The sequence below is a fragment of the Clupea harengus genome, chromosome 13 (genome assembly GCF_900700415.2).
Source record: "Clupea harengus chromosome 13, Ch_v2.0.2, whole genome shotgun sequence".
Taxonomy (NCBI): domain Eukaryota; kingdom Metazoa; phylum Chordata; class Actinopteri; order Clupeiformes; family Clupeidae; genus Clupea; species Clupea harengus.
In genome coordinates this window covers 7523442-7543441 of record NC_045164.1, presented here as the reverse complement: position 1 = coordinate 7543441, position 20000 = coordinate 7523442, and the positions used below count along the sequence as shown (strand labels likewise).

Sequence of the window (20000 nt, the reverse complement as noted above, 5' to 3'; positions counted from 1 at the left end):
GAATTATACCTTTTAATCTGTGTCTACAAAAATATCTTACTTCAAGTACTTCGACTTTTATGTGTCCAGGCTCAGGGGCCCGTCACGTCATAGTCTGCCTATGCCCTCGCCTAACACCTTCAATATGCCCCTGCCTCGAGAGGCTCTCTATGAGAGCATCACAATGCTGGATGACCCCACACATATCACCGGAGCAACCATATTCTCAGAGCCATCCTAGAATTCTCAATGACTGACATGCGGAGGGCTCAACTGATCCAGTATTGCCTGTCCATCTCTATCTCCAGGTAATTTCTTAAAAAAAGTAAACTTCTATAATAAGCTATAATTCTTGATAAATCACAGGAGCTGGTGATACTTTGGAGAAGTTCTGGATGGCTTCCATTATTCAAACCCGCACAGAGCACGGACAACCTTGAACAAGCATTCTGCAAGGCCTTGGTTGTTAACTTTTCTCTTTCTTGTGCGGACCATGTTTGAACACAAATTTCCAAATAAACTCTGATGACTGAAAGAGAGCATTCCTGCATTCCATTTACACGAGTGGATGCATAGTAGTTAACTAATAATTTACTTTGATCATGGCGGATAGAGAGATCGAATTAAGGTATCTTGCATTGGCCTACCTCGGCATTGAAAAATGGGAGAGCTTGAGCAAGACCAAGCTTGCCTGAATATGCGATTGTATAACACCTGATTCAGGCACACTTGCATGCGAAACGACATTTGCGCACATTAATCAAATCATAAGAACTGACTGGAGACAAGCCAAACGAAGGATGACCTTTAACATGCAAACTTTCTCGAGGGGAATTCACTTTAACTATGCGTTCATTTACTATTTTCTTTCTGAAATTATCGGTTTTATTTTCGTTGTATGTCATCGCAATTGTTAAACCTGCGAAACTGACCAACAAAGTGGGCGGTGTAGAGTGGAGGGTTGGGGATTGTTCACTGACTCACCAATCATGGGGCAGTGGTCGATTGAGTGGCTGTCACTTAGAAGCAACGCACCAATCACGAGAGCTACGATTGATTGAGCCGCTGTCACCGGCCCAGCTGCGAGTTCCTGGCTAGAAGCTTGAAGTTTCAGATCATTCATGCAACTGAAGAAACTTTGACAACGGCGAAGTGAATCGACTCGTCACGACGTGCCTTATAACCCGTGGATATTATCGTGGCTGTTTAGGTGAAAGGCTGTACAATCCTCGGCAGTGTTCTGAGACTGTATAGCCTAACCTGTGGATTGTCCTTCTGTTGTAGGACGATCTGTTATGATCTGATTTTTAAATAGGTAAATGACGTATTTATTGTGATTAAATTAAGTTTTTTTCTAAATGTCTACGGGTCCGTGAGTGCGTGTATCCTTGTGGCTTTTGAGTTTCAAGAGTTGAGATTTGTTTTTCACTTGTTGCGCTTTCAATCGGACTCACGGGAACTAGAGGACAGCTTGTCTAGTCCTGATCTTCAAACGAAAAGAGATGACAGCCGAGAAAGAGAAGAAGCGGTAAGTTGTGTATGTTTTTTTATATAGTGCGCCAGGTATTTTCACAAATTGCCTGTGGATTTTATTTTTCTTTGGCATTTACCGAAGTCACTGTTAACCAGATACAGAAAATTGGCTTGCTTCGGCTTTAATGACAGTTTGATCGGCGTTATTAGATTTGCTACTTTTTGTTTGCATTCTGTTTTCAGAATTCCAATACTATAATAAAAATTCTTATATATTTAAGCACACAGAGAACAGATAAATGATAAAGCAATGCAAATATATTGGTTGACCGTGACATTGAATTTTATTGACGTGACAGTAGGCTATGGTAAGGTTAACAGCCCAAATTTCAATAAAAAAAATAAGTAGAACTTAACAACGCATTCACCATATTTTGTCCAAGGCTGTAAATCATTGATGTATATTAAAGAAAATTGCTTTTAAATGGAGCTAAATATTAAGACGAGATAAAGAAAAACGGCGAGTGCCCTGTTGTTACGTAATTGGCACAATTTACAATGCGCTATGGCCTTTTAATCATTATTCACAATTACAGCAGGCAGGCCAACAGCAAATGTACATCCACACTTATAAAGCAATTAAGAGGGTGACGGTGTCAGAAATATATTTGAATAGGCAGCAGAGAGGCAAAAAAGTAAAGCTGCACTGGCTGTGAATTCATTGCAAGCTAAATCTGTGTGTAGTAAAAGTTATATGTGTTGAAACGCGGGACAACAGGACAAGGTTCATAAAACTGACAATCAGATAAGAGTAACCCATATTTGAGTGTAACTTTGACACGGCAAAATATTATCTTTGTATGTGGGCCAATTTTTTTTGGTTTTGTTAAGGCCTGTGTATTTTGGACGTCATCGTTGCCTTTAGTAAATAATTAAGAATGCTATGAAACAATATTATTTATGTTACGCATGCTGCATCAAGTAAGGAAGCCTTGCAAGATGACAGTTGCTAGTCAACAAAATATGACATGGTTTAGAGAACGGCCTGTACGGTCGCTTTCACTCAAACACGTTGAAACATTTAAATACGCACTCAGCATATACCATAAATATATCAATGCGCAAAAGCTGCGTTTAAATTTCCCTGTACTCAGTGGAGTCTTGGCACCTCAGCCCTGAGAATACCAGAGAGCCTGAGAACCAGGTCATCTTTGTTTTAATAATTCCCTATAGTTCACAAGAAACGATCAGTCCCCCACTGAATTAAACTACAGATTTGAACCCAAGACTATATGAACCTGCAGGAACACTGAGAAATACAATCTTCTCAAAATTGTAGATGAGGAAACCGAAATATTTTCAGAGACAACTTTTATTCTGTTTGGATAAGCATGTTCCAATGTCTACATAAAATCAACAAAAGGTATGGATCCACTTCAAGTTGGCCTGGTCTTAACTATGGATACATAATGCTCCCAACTGCTGATCAAGATGTTTTTGCCTGGTTGTATTTCATTGTACGTGTGTGTGTGTTACACACAGTGGCTGGAATCATATGTCTGTGTCTCCCATCACAGGTTGTGTGAAAGCGGAGCATGGCTCCAGATCCTTTGCATCAAACATTACACTTCTGTGATCTAAAAAGAGACCTCACACTGTGGGAGGGGAATGGTGATTAGACTTTTGATTCGCATTCAAAAAGAATGGTTGATAAGAAACGCAGAATGAGCCGATGTCATCACCTCTCCTCGGCTGTAGGAGAGGGTCTCAGGGAGAGCGAGGGGAGAGTGAGAGAGAGAGAGAGACAGAGAGAGTGAGAGAGCGCCTGGTAGTCTGGTGTTGCCTCGTGACTGCACTCTCCCCCCTTAATGAGTTCTCTCTCCCTGCCCCATTATCAGATGAATCTCAAATGAGCATAACATAAACAACAACTGTATGAAGGACCCAAGTGGAGTGACAAGAATCTGTGCGATCGGGACACAACGGTCCAGAGAGGATGTGGACGGCGACTGGGGGATACTGTACTTCCCCTTGGGTCGGGGGGGGGGGGGGATGCGTGTGTGTGTGGATAAGAGGATTCGGCAGCCATCTTAGAACTCCACTCTCTACATATAGGCATGCATTGCTGAGAGCCGAGTGCAAGCCCAAGGCATGTGTGTGTGTGTGTGTGTGTGTGTGTGTGTGTGTGTGTGTGTGTGTGTGTGTGTGTGTGTGTGTGTGTGTGTGTGTGTGTGTGAGAGAGAGAGTTTGTCTAGCCTATGTGTTTATGTAAGTGCTCTGTCCTTAGCTCTGTAATGGCTAATATAACTTGCTGTTTACTGTTGTCCAGGCTGAGTCAGAGTCCTGATAGAAGGAGTGATTGGATTTCTAATGTCATGTTTATTCTGCATGAAGCGAGGCCTCCTGCTGTCTCTCTTCTAGCCGTTTATTCATGCAGCGCCTCTTCTCACATGCTTGCGATTCTGAGGGGAAAAAAACAAGGGGAAAAAGATTACAAAAAATGCACAGTCTAAAATGGCATCCTGGGTGTTCACTCTAAGGCTCTCCATATGGCTGACTCTCAAAGTGCCCTGAGGAGGAGACGCACGGCAGTTCTGCTGAGACGTTATCAGTCCACACTTCATCTTAGGTACTTAATATAATATTAACAATATATGTTTATAAGTGCATGTGAGAATATGTAATTACATGAGAAGTACACAGTATTCTTTACTTACAGTAAGTAAATACACTGTAGTAGGGACACTTGATATAGATTTGGATGACATACAGTGGGATGTACGAACTCTGGTCACAGTGAGGCCTCTGGGTTCTGACGCACTTTTCTTATTCAGGTTTGTTTTGAGTCCTGTCGCCTGAAAGTTTACGCCATCTCACATTGTCCGGTCTCATGTCCCTGCGGTCAGATCACAAACGTTTAAGTCAGAGAGAGAGAGGGTATGTTTTTTTTTATTTTGTGAAGAGAAAGAGAGAGACTGAGAGAAGGAAAAAGAGGCCTTTCTTTGTCCGGTGCCCCTGTCCACTCAGTGCCCCTGCTCCGCCCTGAGAGTACAGTGTCATGGCGATATGCCCGTCAGCACTAGACCTGCCAATCTGCCCGTCTTGCCAGGGCCTCTGTGCAAACACTGCCCCCACTTTGCCTCCCTCTGCCCCCCCTGAACCCACACCTCCCTCTGGCCGTGAGGTTTTACCTACAGTTTAACTGTGGCCGTGAGGTTTGCCTTGGCGGTGGGGTGAGGTGGGAGGTTGTTGGAAACACAGGTGGAGCAGCTTGGTGCTTTTGAGCTTAGGAGTAAGGAGCTAGGGCTCTTTCCTGAGGTATGGTGATAGTGCTCACAGTTTTTTTGTTTTGTTTTAATTGGCTGTACTAGATGACATGGGAAGAAGTGGCAGTGAGACAGGCTCTTACTATCTATTTCTCCCTCAGAAATACACACACACACACACATACACACCAACACACACACACACGCACACACGCACACACTTGTCTTTTCTGGGAGTGATGAGAGTCTGCGGAATTGGCTTTTGTGTGGATTTGAAGGGTTTGCTTACTGTTTGGATACATAATATGAGGGTTTCCAAAGATACTCAAAGTGTCTCCTCCACCTGGAGTGTTTCTCTCTACAGAAATATTGCTTATTGTGACAACTCCTCGGGAGAGGCTATCTAACAAGACCCCCCCCCCCCCCCCCCGCCGCCTTTTGGGGCCATAGAGGGAGGGGTCACAGTTGGGGAGGCACAGTGTAAAATGTGTATTTCAACCTCTGGTTTCTTAGTGTCTTATTCCCATCCTTATGCTGTGGCTCTGTGTCTCTGTCTCTCTCTCACTGAGAGTGTTGTCTTTTGACCACAGCCGTCAACACTGGGAGCTGTCCTACTCGGCAGGTCCCCAAGTCTGTCTCGCTCTTTCTCTTCTTCTCTTCTCGCCCTCGTGCTCAAGTTACCTCCGCACCTTTCTTTTAGTCTGTCGTCTCATTCTTCCTAGTTCTGTACACAGAGTTGCTTGTGAACACTGCTTTAGTTTGAGTAGATTTCTTTATTTGGTGGTTAATACTATTATTATTATTATTATTATTATTATAGTACTAATATTAACATTTACAAAACAGTACTCCCATGTACTCCCATTGTTCTTCAGCGGAATGGAATTTGGTGTCTGTTGTTCTTTCACAGAACACAGCAACCAGGTTTCTGGTGGAGTCAAAGCCTCCTGCTTCCTTGTTCTTTGTCCCGCCGTCTTGCCATCCCGCTGTCCTGCCGTGATCTCTCTGACCCACGTGAGGTGGCCTGGGATCAGCACCCAACTCGCGATCACAGGGTTGTTCCCTTGCGTTCCCTCGCCCCAGCACTGCTCTTAGTCAAGGCCAATCAAGTCAAGTCGAGTCAAGTCACTTCAAGTGAAGCCAAGTCTTAAGTCAGGTCAACTCCTGTGGAGAAATTAAGGCTGGCCCTCTCTGTTTTTCGTGGAGCGTTTCTCTGGCTTTCACAGGATCAGGGGGCCAAGAACAGCAAGGCTCTCGCTCAAGCATGAACGCACCTTGTTAAACAGCAATTTAGTGAAATGGTGAAATATTGCAGAGCAACAGGATTTTTTTTGCATTTTTTTTAACTCACAGCCCCGGCGGTAACTGAATTTGTCAGGTACTGATATGAGCCAGGTTTGGGTCAGGTTTGGGTCACATCTGTGCCTGAGCTGGTTTAGATTTACCTGCTATCTCAAATCCCAATAGATGGTGCTAATTAATCCCCACGTGATGGAATGGCATGGAATGCGATAGAAAATCGAAATGGAACAGCCCAGTGTGTGTGTGTGTGTGTGTTTGTGTGTGTGTGTGTGCACCAGGTGTTCAGGGCTGGAGCGGAGGAAGGAGGGGTTGTTGTTGTTGTGGTGATCCCATCCCGCTTGTCTTCAGGTATATCTGAGATGATCTGGCCGATCTGGATCTGTCTTTCCGTGATTTAAAGCAGCAGGCGCCCAATCACCACCGTCAGCAACAGGAGCGTGAGGGGTTGCGGCTGCCTTCACCACCACTGCCGCCGCCGCCGTGTTTGTTTGGCAGCGTGCAGGAACACGCTGTTCCAGCGGATCAGAGATTAGGCCCCGCCGCATTGTTCGCTGTTTGTGTTTAGCACCATGCCAAAAGGACAGGAAAGCAAGTCTGTAAGCAAACGGGGTGGGGCTGGTGAAGGGAAGGGGGGGGAGCAGGGACGGGGGTGGGGGAGGTAGGGGGGTTGATGTGATTTAGTTAACATCCGGTCCGATGACACCTTTATTAATATAGTTGGATTTGGGGTTTTGATTTAGGAGAAGACTTTTTTATGGACTGTTGGATTGTAGGCTTCAAGTGTAAAAGTGATGATTCTTTTTTCATGCGTGGTGCAATAATAATAATAATAATAATAATAATAATAATACATTTGTATTTCATTACCACCAAGAAAAATCTAACATAAAGTACATAGTCAATACCATTTACGCTAACTGTATGCATATGCAGTATCTGACAAATGGATGCAAAGACAAAGAGGTCTAGTATCAGATTGAGTGAGTGTATGAAGCAGGAGACACAGCAGGGGTGTATTCCAAGTACATGGTTTAGTGACAGACCTGGGTAAATTAACTCAGATGAAGTGGTAAACCTTCTAATTGTTTCATTCTCTTAGCTAAAAGCTTAGCAAAGCCATAGGCTTGTCTATTAGGAGATTTACCACTTAATCTGAGTTGTTACTCAGGTTTGTCACTAAACCACGTACTTGAAATACCCTCTGGGTCATTTAGAGTTTATCAATAGGGAGAGAGGACTTTGCTATCGGGTGAACGGCCACAAGTTGCACATGACGTCCTGGTTGGCATTGTGGAATTTTGCCTATTTGGCTCTTTTTGCACGCTATAAACTGTGTTTGTGTGTGTGTGTTTGTGTGTTTGTGTGTGTGTGTGTGTGTGTGTGTGTGTGTGTGTGTGTGTGTGTGTGTGTGTGTGTGTGTGTGTGTGTGATTTTTGAGGAACAGGTGCCCTCCTCAGGTGCCAATCTGTGCATGCCTATGCCTGTGCCCTCTTAGGTCTCAGTCTCTGGTCATAAACTGGGCACACAGAATGGCAGCTTTTTGTTCAAGAAAGCTTAGGAAATTACAGAGCTTTGTTAGAAAGGAACAAAAAAGTAGGGCTTGCAATTAGAACACCCAAGAAGTATTTCAACAGGATTATCCTGACAAGTCCGCTGCCACAGCTCATAATTAGCCATACTGATAAGGCTTGTCAGCCTCAGTTGCACTTTTTAAATAGAAACACACTTTTCTTCAAGATCTGCGTACATAGACCAAATGCACTGTCCACCCCATGCACATTCACATCACCCAACATTTACAAATACACACACATATATTTGTTATGCCTGCTCTGGGCGATTTCTAATGTGTGTGATATGTGTGCATAACAGTACAAGGCCCTGGGACTTAAAGACTGGATGTGTTGGATGTGTTGGATGCAGGTCTGCTTGTTTTAACCATACAAGATGATGTGTGTGTGTTTGTGTGTGTACGCATTGATGTGTGTGTTTGTGTTGTCGGAGTCTGCTTGTTTGAACCACGGCCCTGTGGTCTGGTAGGTTTGAGAAGGAGGGGCAGCTCTAGACAGCTTTTTTTGATGGAACAGGGTATGTGTGTGTGTGTGCGTTTTGACATGAATAGTTATACCAAATTGGATAGTTTTGCTGAAATTGAACCTCATTCATGGACAATGAAAGAAAAGAACAGCAACCCAATGTACGAAAGAAACAGAGGTAGGAAAAGAGAGACAGAGAAAATCAAAGAAGAGATGGGTTGGAATGCTGCCATTCAGGAGAAAATGTAATTAGTGATGCCCCCCCCCCCCCCATGTTCTACCCCACCCCACAAGGAGTGAAGGATAGCATTGGTATTGGTTCTGTTTACGTTGGTATTGGTTCTGTTTGATAAACAGGGTTTTCAAACCCTCAGGGGCTAATAAGGGTCACTTGGTCACTAACCCATGTTTGGATGAGTGGATTTGGAAGGCCACCTCAAGGTGTGTCTTTCTACCTGGAGCATAAGGGTGAAGGGTCATAGTAATATTAATATGACACTAATATGACCCAGTTTAAGTGTGTTGATGATAACGCGATCGTCTCCAGTATCAAATAAAGATCAACCAACAGGAAGAGTGAGCGTCTGAGCTACCGGCCAAAGGTCATGGAGGAAACGTGAGAAACCTCACAACCTCAGAGTAGGAGAGAAGATAGTTCAGTTGTTTGTCAGTTCCAAGCCAGTTCTATTCTAATTATGTTCTTGGGATTTGATGTGGCTAGAATAATAGGTTCTGTAATTCTGTAACATTAAAGGTACTGTATGTAGGATTTAGTGGCATCTAGTGGTGAGGCTGCAGATTGCAACCAACCGACCAACACAGTCGACTACCTCTTGGCATGGTGTGTAAGGGAGTGAAGAAACCTCTGGTGGTAAGTGCGCTCTGACTTCTTCTGGTGATATCCACAGGTGGATGGAACCAAGTAGATGGTACAGAAAGTGCGTCCAATGTTGCAATGATTCGGCTGGCTGTGGTGCGGTGACTACCGAAACGGTTGGCAAGATCCCAGAGAGGCACACCCACAGACAGGTGCATTGGAAGCAGCAGTAATTTGTCTATGGGTGCAGGTTTCTTTGAAAATAAACAAATAACAATAGCCCTAGGTATAGTTACTTGGCAGGTGGAAGAGGGAGAGAGAAAGTGAGTGAGAGACCAATAGGGAGAGACTAGACAGAGAGACCACATTGCCATCAACGATAATAATGAGATCAGAGACTGTCTCTGGTAGAAACACAGAGAGTGAAATGTCACCATTGCATCAGGACGGTGGTGGTGTACAGGCACCCTGATATCTGTAAATCCTAGACTGCAGAGCTGAATTAGAACACACACACACACACACACACACACACACACACACACACACACACACACACACACACACACACACACACACACACACACACACATACAGCCAAAGGAGCCACCACTCAAACCCTCATCTGTGGCTTGAAATAGGATCAGCTTCGGCACTACATGCTGGTTTGTGATGGTTAAGAAAGACCCACCTTCATAGTAGGAGATTGCCCCACTGATTTTAATAATATCTCTACGGTTGCCATCTTTGTCTCCACATCTATAAATAAATAAACAGGCCATGCTTGCTTGTTTTTTGAGCATAAGAACATTCTTGGGAAACCAGTTTGGCTCTAAGGAATGTAACACTCAGGGGAAAGGCAGAACTCCTAGCACTTGAACTTGACAGTTGAAAAACTATTGACCGTGTACTCTTATCGAGAGACTCCTGCAGGCAGACCCTGAGATTCTTTGGGATCAGGCCATTATTGGTTAGTCCTCTCCAGTCATGTACTGGAAGGTAACTGATTTCTGAAACCATAATGGAATAGATCAAAGTCAGCACAAATCTATGTCACTGGCCGCTCATCTAGGGTAATCTGGTTCCCCAGAGCGGGTGAGGCTTTGGGAGAACCAGCCCGCGCAGGCTAAAGTCACGTGCCACGGTGAAGGTCAGCCGTACCGTGCTGTCCCGGTGCTCTGACAGGAATGTGTGGGCCACAAGGCTGGGATGGCACTGGAGACACGGGGCTTTTTATAGGGCAAGGGTGCGGGCACGAGGAACAGAAAGGAGCGGGGTGGGCCGGTGCAACAGTGGATGTCTAAAGTGTGACCTTTCAAGGACTCACAAGGCAGCGTGATTGTCCAGCTGTTATGTGTCAGGAGCACCTGTGTGTGTCTGTGTGTGTGTGTGTGTATGTGTGTATGATAAAGAGTATATTTAACTGCATTTTCTGTATATGTGTGTGTATATGTGCCTCTGTGCATGTATGTAGGCCTCTGTGTGTATGTTTTTGTGTGCATTTATGTATGGATGTGTGTGTGTATATTACATTTTTTATATTTTTTTCTGACCATACATACAGTAGACAAGTTGGGTCATCCTGTCATACTTGAGATTCTTATCTTGTCATGCATCGCACGTAGCACCTCCTATACTCCAGACATGAACTTGAGCCTTGCATGTTAAAGGCTGTGTGTACTCACATGTGATTAGAGACGAGTGCCTCAGGTCTCTCTGCCTAACAGCACCAATGATAGCTGATGCGAAGATCTTGTGATCTTTCAGTACTGTCACTCAGTCTAAAGGTGAGGTTGTTCATCATAGCCACCCAGGAGTGTGTGTATGTGTGTGTATGTGTGTGTGGGGAGAGGGGGGGGGGTGATTCACAGTATGAGAGCGTGTGAGTGTGAAGGAGAGAGACAGAGGTAAAAAGAGAGCGTGTAGTTGTGTGTGTGTGTGTGTGTGAGAGAGAGAGAGAGAGAGAGAGAGAGAGAGAGAGAGAGAGAGAGAGAGAGAGAGAGAGAGAGAGAGATGTCACCCAGGGCAGGAGAAGCTTGTTTGTCAAACTTGGGATGTCTGGCATACTAAGATGACACGTTGAGATATTTCGCCCTACTGAGAGATACCGTACATTCTCCGATTGATTGTAACGGTTCAGCGAGCGGTGAACATGTCCTCGTGAACCATGGTGGCTTTTTTTCTCAGTAAAGTGTTGACAAGTCAGGCGTCAAGAAATCCTCAGAAACATCTGAACTTTACCGGTGCGCATAGCTCCCTTAATCATAGATTATTCACATCATTTCTTGATTAGAATTAGGGATAAACTAATCAGTAATTATTAAAATATTCAAACTTTATGAAATGTATGAAATAAAATTGAAAATGAATATAAACAATATTCATACTCAAATGTGATGTTGCTGCGAGGTAGGTAGCTGTCAGTTTGTGAAATGGAGTCAAAATGGAGAAATAATAACGAGCCCAACAGTAGCTCAGTATTTCAGTGTCTTGTGTTTGTTTTGAGTGATCAGCACTTCAAAGAGAGATCACAGAGATGCTTAGTGCAGCGGTAGGGGTGTGTGTTGAAACCAGCCCACTGAAGAAAACATTTACTCATGCCCCCCCCCGTAATCTATTCAGGCCCTCATGTGTGTGTGTGTGTGTGTGTGTGTGTGTGGTTGTGTGTACTCAGGACCTCCTGATGTATCCCATTGATAACTTTGATTTTCTCTGTTGATTTTTCGGCCTGGTGACACTGAGGAAGTGTGTTCCTCCTGCCCTAACTAGAGGTTCAGACGGGAGGGATCAGGGACCTAGATGCCTAGATGTGTGTGTGTTTTGTTTTCTCCTGCATCCCCCTGCGGTAGTTCGAAAAGGGCTTGAGGCCGGTGCTTTCAGAGCAGCAAACTGACTCAAGGTTATTTACAAGTAAAGTTATTAACAATCCCCTTTACGCTATCTCAACCCCACATACACATAAAACATCTTATCGTATGCACAGTGAAAAAACAAGATCATTGTAAAAGATAAAAGCCAATAAAGGATACATGTCCGCTCGGGACAGATACGTGTTCTTTCATTACAGATGTGCTTCTGAGAGTCTGATTGTGGAGATAGGGTTACTCGCTTCTGAAGAGTTACTGCAAAAGACCATTGCTGTCTGTCTGTGTCTGTGAGTATGTGCCTTGAGGTGTGTGTGTGTATTTGTAAATGGGTGCGTAAATAGTTATATGGAAGTGTGTGTGTGAGCAGTATTGTACTGGCCCAATATCAGACATAGCAAATACAAAATGCCATTTACCCCACAGTATTCAAAAGGGGGTCCATAGAATCACTCGCTGTCTGTGTGAGTGTTAAAGTGATCAAGAGAGGGACGGGATGATGAAGAAAAATAAGGGAGTGATAAAGATAGATAACGAGAGAAAAAAGGGAAGAGAAATAAAGAGTGAGGAGTAAAAGAGCGCTGAGTTCACTAGACGTGTGAGCTCTCCAGTGAGGCACCGGAGCCCCCTGCTTCCCCTTCCGTATCCTGATGTTCCCACTGGGGCCGTTGGCTAACAATGAAGCAGACAGCCAAACGCTGCTGGCACCAGGTGCCTGCAAACAGCCAAACAGCAGCCCAGTCTGGTTCACCCCACCTGCCCCTCTGCCCACTGCTGTGGCCACTGCAGGCCAGGCCAGCACCCTCCACCTGCTCCTCTGCTCCCCTGTGAACTCGCAGACCCATGTCAGGGCAGACTTCCAGATCTCCCTGGTTTAGCATATCAACAGAGTGCTTGGCAAGTGTGTGCGCTGGGCTAGAGTGGGGTGACCAGTGTAGTTCTGTCAAGAATGATTTCATCTTGTGTCTTGTGATCCAGCATTTTGGCTTTAGAGTAATAAATAGGGTGATTTGGCCCAGAGATGTGACGGCTCAGAAAAGCATATTGCAGATGACTCAGGAGGTTTAGATGTGCAAGCTAGGCATGGTCTGACTGCTCAGGGAGAAGGGTAGCTGTTATCTTCATGTGGATGGTGCAGAATTGATAGAGTTGTGAACTGAACTCGATGGCACTGAACTGTCCTAATGCTGTGGTGATCGGTGTCTGAGCTGAATCAACCAGTTTGCATGACTTTTCATGTGGTCTTGTGGTTATGTAGCTCTGGTCAGATAAGAGCTTGTGGTTAGTCTGACCCAACGTTCTCAACTCTGAAAATCAATCATGAGTCGCCAGAATTTTAAATCCATTTAGTTGTTTACTCCCTACAGCAGATTAATACCCCAATGTTCAAGAACTGGCTTATGATTGGCTGATTTCATTTTTTGCTCTTTGGCCCCTTGACCTCTTTATCTCCTTAGTGCCTGCAACAAGCATGTCCCCGCTAGTATAAGAGAGGTTAATGGATTGCACACATGCTCACATGTATGAGAAGATAATGAGTGCTTGGAAACACTTTGCTGCCGGCAGGATTCGAGGGCAAGCCCACGGCTGAAGGAGCTGAGGAGCCAGGAACTCCTTGAGCCCTTCCCTTTTCCTCAAGGCCAGTCACTGGAAACAGGCGTTAAAACGTATGGATGTGTGTAGGTTAAACACTAATTCATAGTTGTGCTCTGAGTCACCTGTAGAATAAACAGTAGCACTCATCAACGCTAATGCTATTGAGGTGCGAGACAGGGGGCGTCTGGTCCACTCGTGCCACTTCCTTCCCAAACCGAACAATCACATCCCAGTCCCACCTCTCCTGCTTCCCCTCTTGAGAAGTTGTGGGACGGTAAGGCAGGAAAACGGAGCGTCGGCGACGGCCCGAATCGCGGACTCCCTGACACAGTTCCCATGCCAGAGGCGGTCGTCATGGCAACCGGGGTTAATACCTATTTATTTAAAAAAGAAAAAAATAGGACAGAAGGTGGGGGCGTCGGGGTGGGAGTACGTGGAGGGGTGCTTTGTGTTGTTTTTGTTAATGTTGGCAAGTGACAGAGCCTATTGTGAGAAGCAAATTTGGATCTGCCTTTTCCCCCAACCTGGCGTGATACCAAGGAGCCAGAAACAAAATCCCCCACTCCCCTCCTTCGCTGTGCTCTCCTCCCCTCCTGTTCTGTGTGTGTGTGGGGGGGCTTTAGAACATTGGGAGAACATCTCTGTTCTCCTCTCAGCCCTCCAGTGTTCTGGAGCAGCATTTGGATCCGGGGCTCAGCGGTTGAGCTTGAGTGAGGAAATGCATTCCTGCTCTAACACCTCGAGATTATTTTCGATTATTTTCTCGACTTTGGAGCGGATACTGTAGAAGCCGAGAATTTGTTTATGTTGTCTTTCTTTGTGGGGGTTGGAATCCAGTATACATAATTAAATTACTCCCAGAAGGCTTTTGGCTTGGAACATGCAAGACTCCCCCCCCCCCCCAGGGGAATGAAGGCTGTTATTGGTTCAGAGGTAAAAGGGTCACTTCCTGTTTAAAGACAGCCAGTGAGGTTACCTTAATAACCTGTAACCACTAAGCACCTCTGAAATTCTTGACCATCATCCCAGCAAGATGATACTCATGTGCTCATATATAAGAACAAATGGCGGCTTCACCCAAGCCCGAGATGTGGCGCTTTGGATTGAAACCCTGGTCATGCACCCTGAAGCAGGATTTGATTGGCTGCCTGTTTGCACACGGTCCAGGCCATCCATCAAAGGATAGCTTTGTTTGTGCTGGGGGCTCGTGCGTTTGGGAGTGTGTGTTTGGTACCACCTGCAGGATGCTGGCGTGTGTTGGATGTGTGTGTGTGTGTGTGTGTGTGTGTGTGTGTGTGTGTGTGTGTGTGTGTGTGTGTGTGTGTGGTTCCCTGTGTTTTAGCCCAAAGAGGGGGATGACCACTTCTATTGCAGTTGGGTGGGATATCCAGACCATGTGGCACGAAGGAACCAATCACCACTCGGTTTTAATTTCTTATATAAAGCTCTTAAGACAAGGCCTGCTTCTCAGAAAAGAAAGAAATGGCAGGAGAAAGCAGAGAGACAAAGTATAGAGAATAGAAATCCATGCAAATATATCATTTATATATTGTTACATTAATACAATTTACATTAACCGAAAATGGCTTTTTTTTTTGACCCCACATAGCTCTACATTACACTTACATCCTTTGGGTAAGGAGAGAAACAGAGAGTGTGTAAGTCAAAAGTGCAGAGCCAGCATCAGATGTCATAAGATGGGACTGTGCATAGTTAACATGAAACTACATTTTTGAATGTTAATTTACCTGTTGCCCCTTTCTCTGTGTGTGTGTGTGTGTGTGTGTGTGTGTGTGTGTGTGTGTGTGTGTGTGTGTGTGTGTGTGTGTGTGTGTGTTTGCGTGTGCATGTGTGTGTGTGCGTGTGTTGACGGAGCAGCTCGGAGCGGCGTAAGGAGAAGTCTCGTGACGCTGCCCGCTGCAGACGCAGTAAGGAGACGGAGGTGTTCTACGAGCTGGCCCACCAGCTGCCCCTCGCTCACAGCATCTCCTCCCACCTGGACAAGGCATCCATCATGAGGCTCGCCATCAGCTTCCTGCGGACACGCAAGCTCCTGTCTACAAGTAAGACACACATGCACGTACCCATCCCCACTATAAATAAATATATACAAACATGCAAACACAAATACACACTCTTTCACTGTCTGTCTCCCTGTTTTTTCTGTCTGTTGCACACACACACACACACACACACACACACACACACACACACACACACACACACACACACACACACACACAGACATGGAGGTTGGAGTAGATCAAGATTGGAGTTTCCAATAAAAGACGCATACAGGTGTGCATATAGTCTCACATAATTTAGCATGACCACACACACACACACACACACACACACACACACACACACACACACACACACACACACACACACACACACACACACACTCACACACTAACACACACACACACACACACACAAATAAGCACACACATAAAAGTATACATACTCAGAATGGCATGCAAGCACTGAAACATGCAAGCCCACATCTGTAAGCACAGTGTAAAAATAGACAAGCGAGCATGCCAGTTGCAACATTCACGCTCACAATTACATGCAAGCACAAATCACAAAGGTAGCCAAGCATAACCATCCAATCATCCATAAGAACATTCAAACAGTGACACACACATACACAAACTCACACACTCACAAACCATCACCATCACACCCTTTTCACAGTCATGCTTAGTCATGCAATTACCTGTCCCAGGTGCTCAATTGGAATGATAATAGTAGCTCTTCTGGATGGGGGCCCATCTGCAGGTATAAACAAGCTCTCTCGTCCATAAGGCCTCACTGCTGGGGCCTCATTTGTGCCTAATGACTTAATGAGGGCTAATCCAGGACTAACAACTTCCACGGTGTACTTCGTGTTCCTGGGCCTCCCACTCTGTTCTTAGAACTATTTCTAATAATGTGCGATGAAGAATCTGTCCTAGTTTCCATGTTGTTGTTGTTTTTTAAGCTATCATTGCATACGATGAAAGTCCACAGCATTTGATGAAACCACAGAACACGCATATAGTATATATTGCATACAAGATTTGAGGAACCTTCCCTTCCTTTCAGCTTCAAAACAGGGAATCCTTTCATGTTTACGTGCAGGTCCCAGTCAGTATCAAAACAGTTCTTCTGTTTTTTGGGGGGGGTTTTCCCACTTAAAACACTACCTGAAAAAAAACCTGCCCTATGTCATTGCTGAGACTTGTGGCTTTCCGTTTGTTCTGCGTCTGTGCGAGTGAGTTTCGGTTGGTGCACACATGTGCGTCATACCAGTGTGTAAAAATACTTCAACACAAACTCACTCTCTCTCCACAGATAACCAAATTCTGTACCACCGGCTTGATCTCTTCATCTTTCACTGTACACACTCTTTGCCAGCATTGCAATGAGGAAGTGCTGTAGCATGGGCTGCCTCACAGTATTAGTCAGGAACATTAGTGAGAGATTATTGTATTAGTGAATATTGTTTTTGCCGCTGTTTTGTTTGAGTGTAATGCTAATTAGCATTAGCAGCTACAGGTTGAAATTACAAGTGTCTACCGAGCAGAGAACATCACCCTTAGGGGGGAAATCACAGCAGGAGACATAGAGGATGAATGTGTGTGTGTGTGTGTGTGTGTGTGTGTGTGTGTGTGTGTGTGTGTGTGTGTGTGTGTGTGTGTGTGTGTGTGTGTGTGTGTGTGTGTGTGGTGGGACTTTGGGAGGTTGGGACAAACCTGCTACATTGGTAAAGAAGTCAGTATTGTAGATAGGAGAAAGTGGTTATAGAGTCTCTAGAAGATTCTTGGAATAGGGTGAACAATGCAAGATGGTGTGTGTGTGTGTGTGTGTGTGTGTGTGTGTGTGTGTGTGTGTGTGTGTGTGTGTGTGTGTGTGTGTGTGTGTGTGTGTGTGTGTGTGTGTGTGTGTATGTGTATGTGTATGTGTATGTGTGTATGCATATCCTGTGGATTATAAAATTAGAAATTTCCGGAAAGTAGACAAAGGAGGAACCCCATTGTTCCTGCATTCCATGTGTTTGTTTGAAGAGAGATGAGAGCAGACTGTCTCTTAATCAAGGATGTGACTACATGCTGAGGACAAAGGTGCCAGTCTTACTCACACATGCCTGTTATGCCAAATAAACATTTAACTGTGTCTATGAAGTTGTATGTATTTCTGACTCTCACAGTACTGAGTTTGTCTATTTGATTTTTTTATTTTCATTTCACATCTGGACAGTCCCTTATAGATTGCACTGATACCTCTTATTTTAAAAGACCAGCACGTCATAATTTCTCCCTTTAAAACACTTCAGTGTTCGAAGCATCACATGAAAAGACTCTATACTTGTTGTATAACATAAATAAAAGAATGATTAATCACCGTAATCCTATTGGTTAGAGCAGCAAAAATGGCCGAGCAAAATCCGCGCTCCTCCACTGTGTTTGTCTATGGATGTAAATATTGGAATTTAGATGGTGCACAAGGAACATTAATGTCCTTGCAATCAGTTTGTTTTAATCCTGGGCAATCCTTTAAATCGTATGTCATCTTTTATCTCATACTGCTTCAGATAGGGGACGATGAGGGCGAGAGAGGAGGGGAGAGGGGGTGAGGGAGAGAAAGGCAGGGGGAGGACTTCAACGTAAAAAGTCGACAAATGTGGGGTTAAATTGTGAGTAAAAAAAAATGGGAATTAGAGCAAAAACAGAGAACCTATGGCCAGAAACTAACGAAAAAGAAAAGATGAAGAGAGACAAAAACAGAAGGATGAGCAGAGAGAGACGGAAAGAAAGAAAGATTGAAAACTAGAAGAGAAAGATGGAGAGAGGCAGAGAGAAGAGAGGGAGAGAGAGAGTCTTTGTGAAGAGAAGAGATGGCTCTGTAGATTGCCTTATCTGCAGCAGAGCTTTGACGGGTGGTGCTCGCCCTTTCAGGCACAGCCAAAACACAGGCCAGCACTGGCGCCAGGCAACAATGACACTGGTACCCCCAGCCACCAGTCTCCCAAGCCCCAATCACTACAGTCTCTCCACCTTAGTAACAACCCACCTCGCCTGCCTGCCCTTCCACTCAAGTCAGGGTCAAAGGAAACCCTTTGTTACATAAGAGACAAACCACATAGATAGTGATGTCACCAATGGGCCTGTCCAGTTGGCATTCCTTCAATTCCACTGTGATTGTGCCACCTGCCATCAAACTTGTATGAGTAATAGTCCAAACTGGTTAATCTTGCTGTGCTCATTTAGTTCGTTATCAGCTCGTTATCAGCTTGTTGGGTTACCTCAGTCAATATCAACGTTGAAGCGCTCAACACTTAGTGACGCACTTTAGTGGCATACTGGATCAAAGAATCTTTATAAATGTTGTTTCATTTTTCAGCATAGCGGTCATAAACTGTGGGACATCTTTCCTTATTAAATCATAATCTCTATAGAAGGTTTTGGAATTTTTATGAACGTTTATATACATTTCTATGTACATGAAAACTTAAATGACATATCTGTAATATATTAAGTTATGTTAAAATAAAAGTGTCAAAACCTGGTTTGTGCATAGGAGAAAAAAACGGACATTTTATACCCAGTGTGAACACAATCTGCTCTTCGGTGAAGCAGCATTCCAAATTCAAGTAAGACCATGGGACCCAGCTTTTTTCCCTGCTGGCAGAGAGCCAATCCACCCAACGCAGCAGGGGACGGGAGCCCTCTCTCGGGGCCTCCTCTTCGGGGACTTGGCTCTACTCCAGACCCAGGCTTCAGAGGGCCCACTGGAGAAGCCCACTGGGAGGAATGGCAGGCCTGTGACCCCCTTGGCCTCCCCGCAATCGCAGCCGCTCTCTGGCTGCCATCTCCCGCCCTCCCTCCAGCTTAACTAACTGGAGACTTTTCCCCTAGTTTCCTTTTTTTTTCTTCTTCTCCTTCCTCAATACCCTGGAGTGCACAAGTGTGTCATCTTTAAAAAGATGATGATCTGTTGTGGGGGAGAGGAATGTTTTCACAAAGAGTGGGTTGAAACACTCTGACATGGAAGATCTGATGTGGAGGAGTTGGTGTTGATAGACATCTCCTAAAAAGTAACAGGTTTCTTTTTTATAGGCAAAACGCTTAATGGCCCATAAAGTCTTTTTACAAGACAGGGGTGAAGGGTGTATCTCTCTGTGTGTGTGTGTGTGTGTGTGTGTGTGTGTGTGTGTGTGTGTGTGTGTGTGTGTGTGTGTGTGTGTGTGTGTGTGTGTGTGTGTGTGTGTGTGTGTGTGTGTGTGTGTGTGTGTGTGTGTTGATTATTGTGTATTGTGTGTGTGTGAGAGCACAAGGGAAGTGACCAACTGAAGGTCAGGGTGTTTGGGAGTGTTCATACAGTAGTCACAGGATGAAGTGGCTGGAGTTTGTTTTGGAAACATGCCATCACACACACACACACATGTGACAGAGAACCATCACATATCTGTACATAGACTTTGTTGTATAAACTTGGTTGCACACATGCATATACGTACACACGTACACAGACACTTGAAACCAGCTTATTTGTATGTACACAAACATACAAGGCGCATATTCATACTCTCTCTCTCTCTCTCTCTCTCTCTCTCTCTGTCGCTCTCTCTTTCTCACATAGTGATTGTGTTTGTTGGTTGTGTTACAGGCTGTAGCAG

General features: G+C 44.7%; 1 protein-coding gene across 1 annotated transcript in view; it reads left to right on the top strand.

Moving 5' to 3' along the window:
- The first annotated feature begins 1058 nt into the window (after window positions 1-1058).
- epas1b (endothelial PAS domain protein 1b) overlaps window positions 1059-20000 on the top strand; it is a 39143-nt gene continuing 20201 nt past the window's right edge. Inside the window, exons 1-3 of the mRNA XM_012827303.3 lie at window positions 1059-1507; window positions 15212-15396; window positions 19991-20000. The exon at window positions 19991-20000 is cut by the window's right edge and continues 136 nt beyond it. Coding sequence (XP_012682757.1) covers window positions 1482-1507; window positions 15212-15396; window positions 19991-20000 — 221 coding nt within the window. The 5' untranslated portion in view covers window positions 1059-1481. The remainder of the gene's footprint in view (window positions 1508-15211; window positions 15397-19990) is intronic.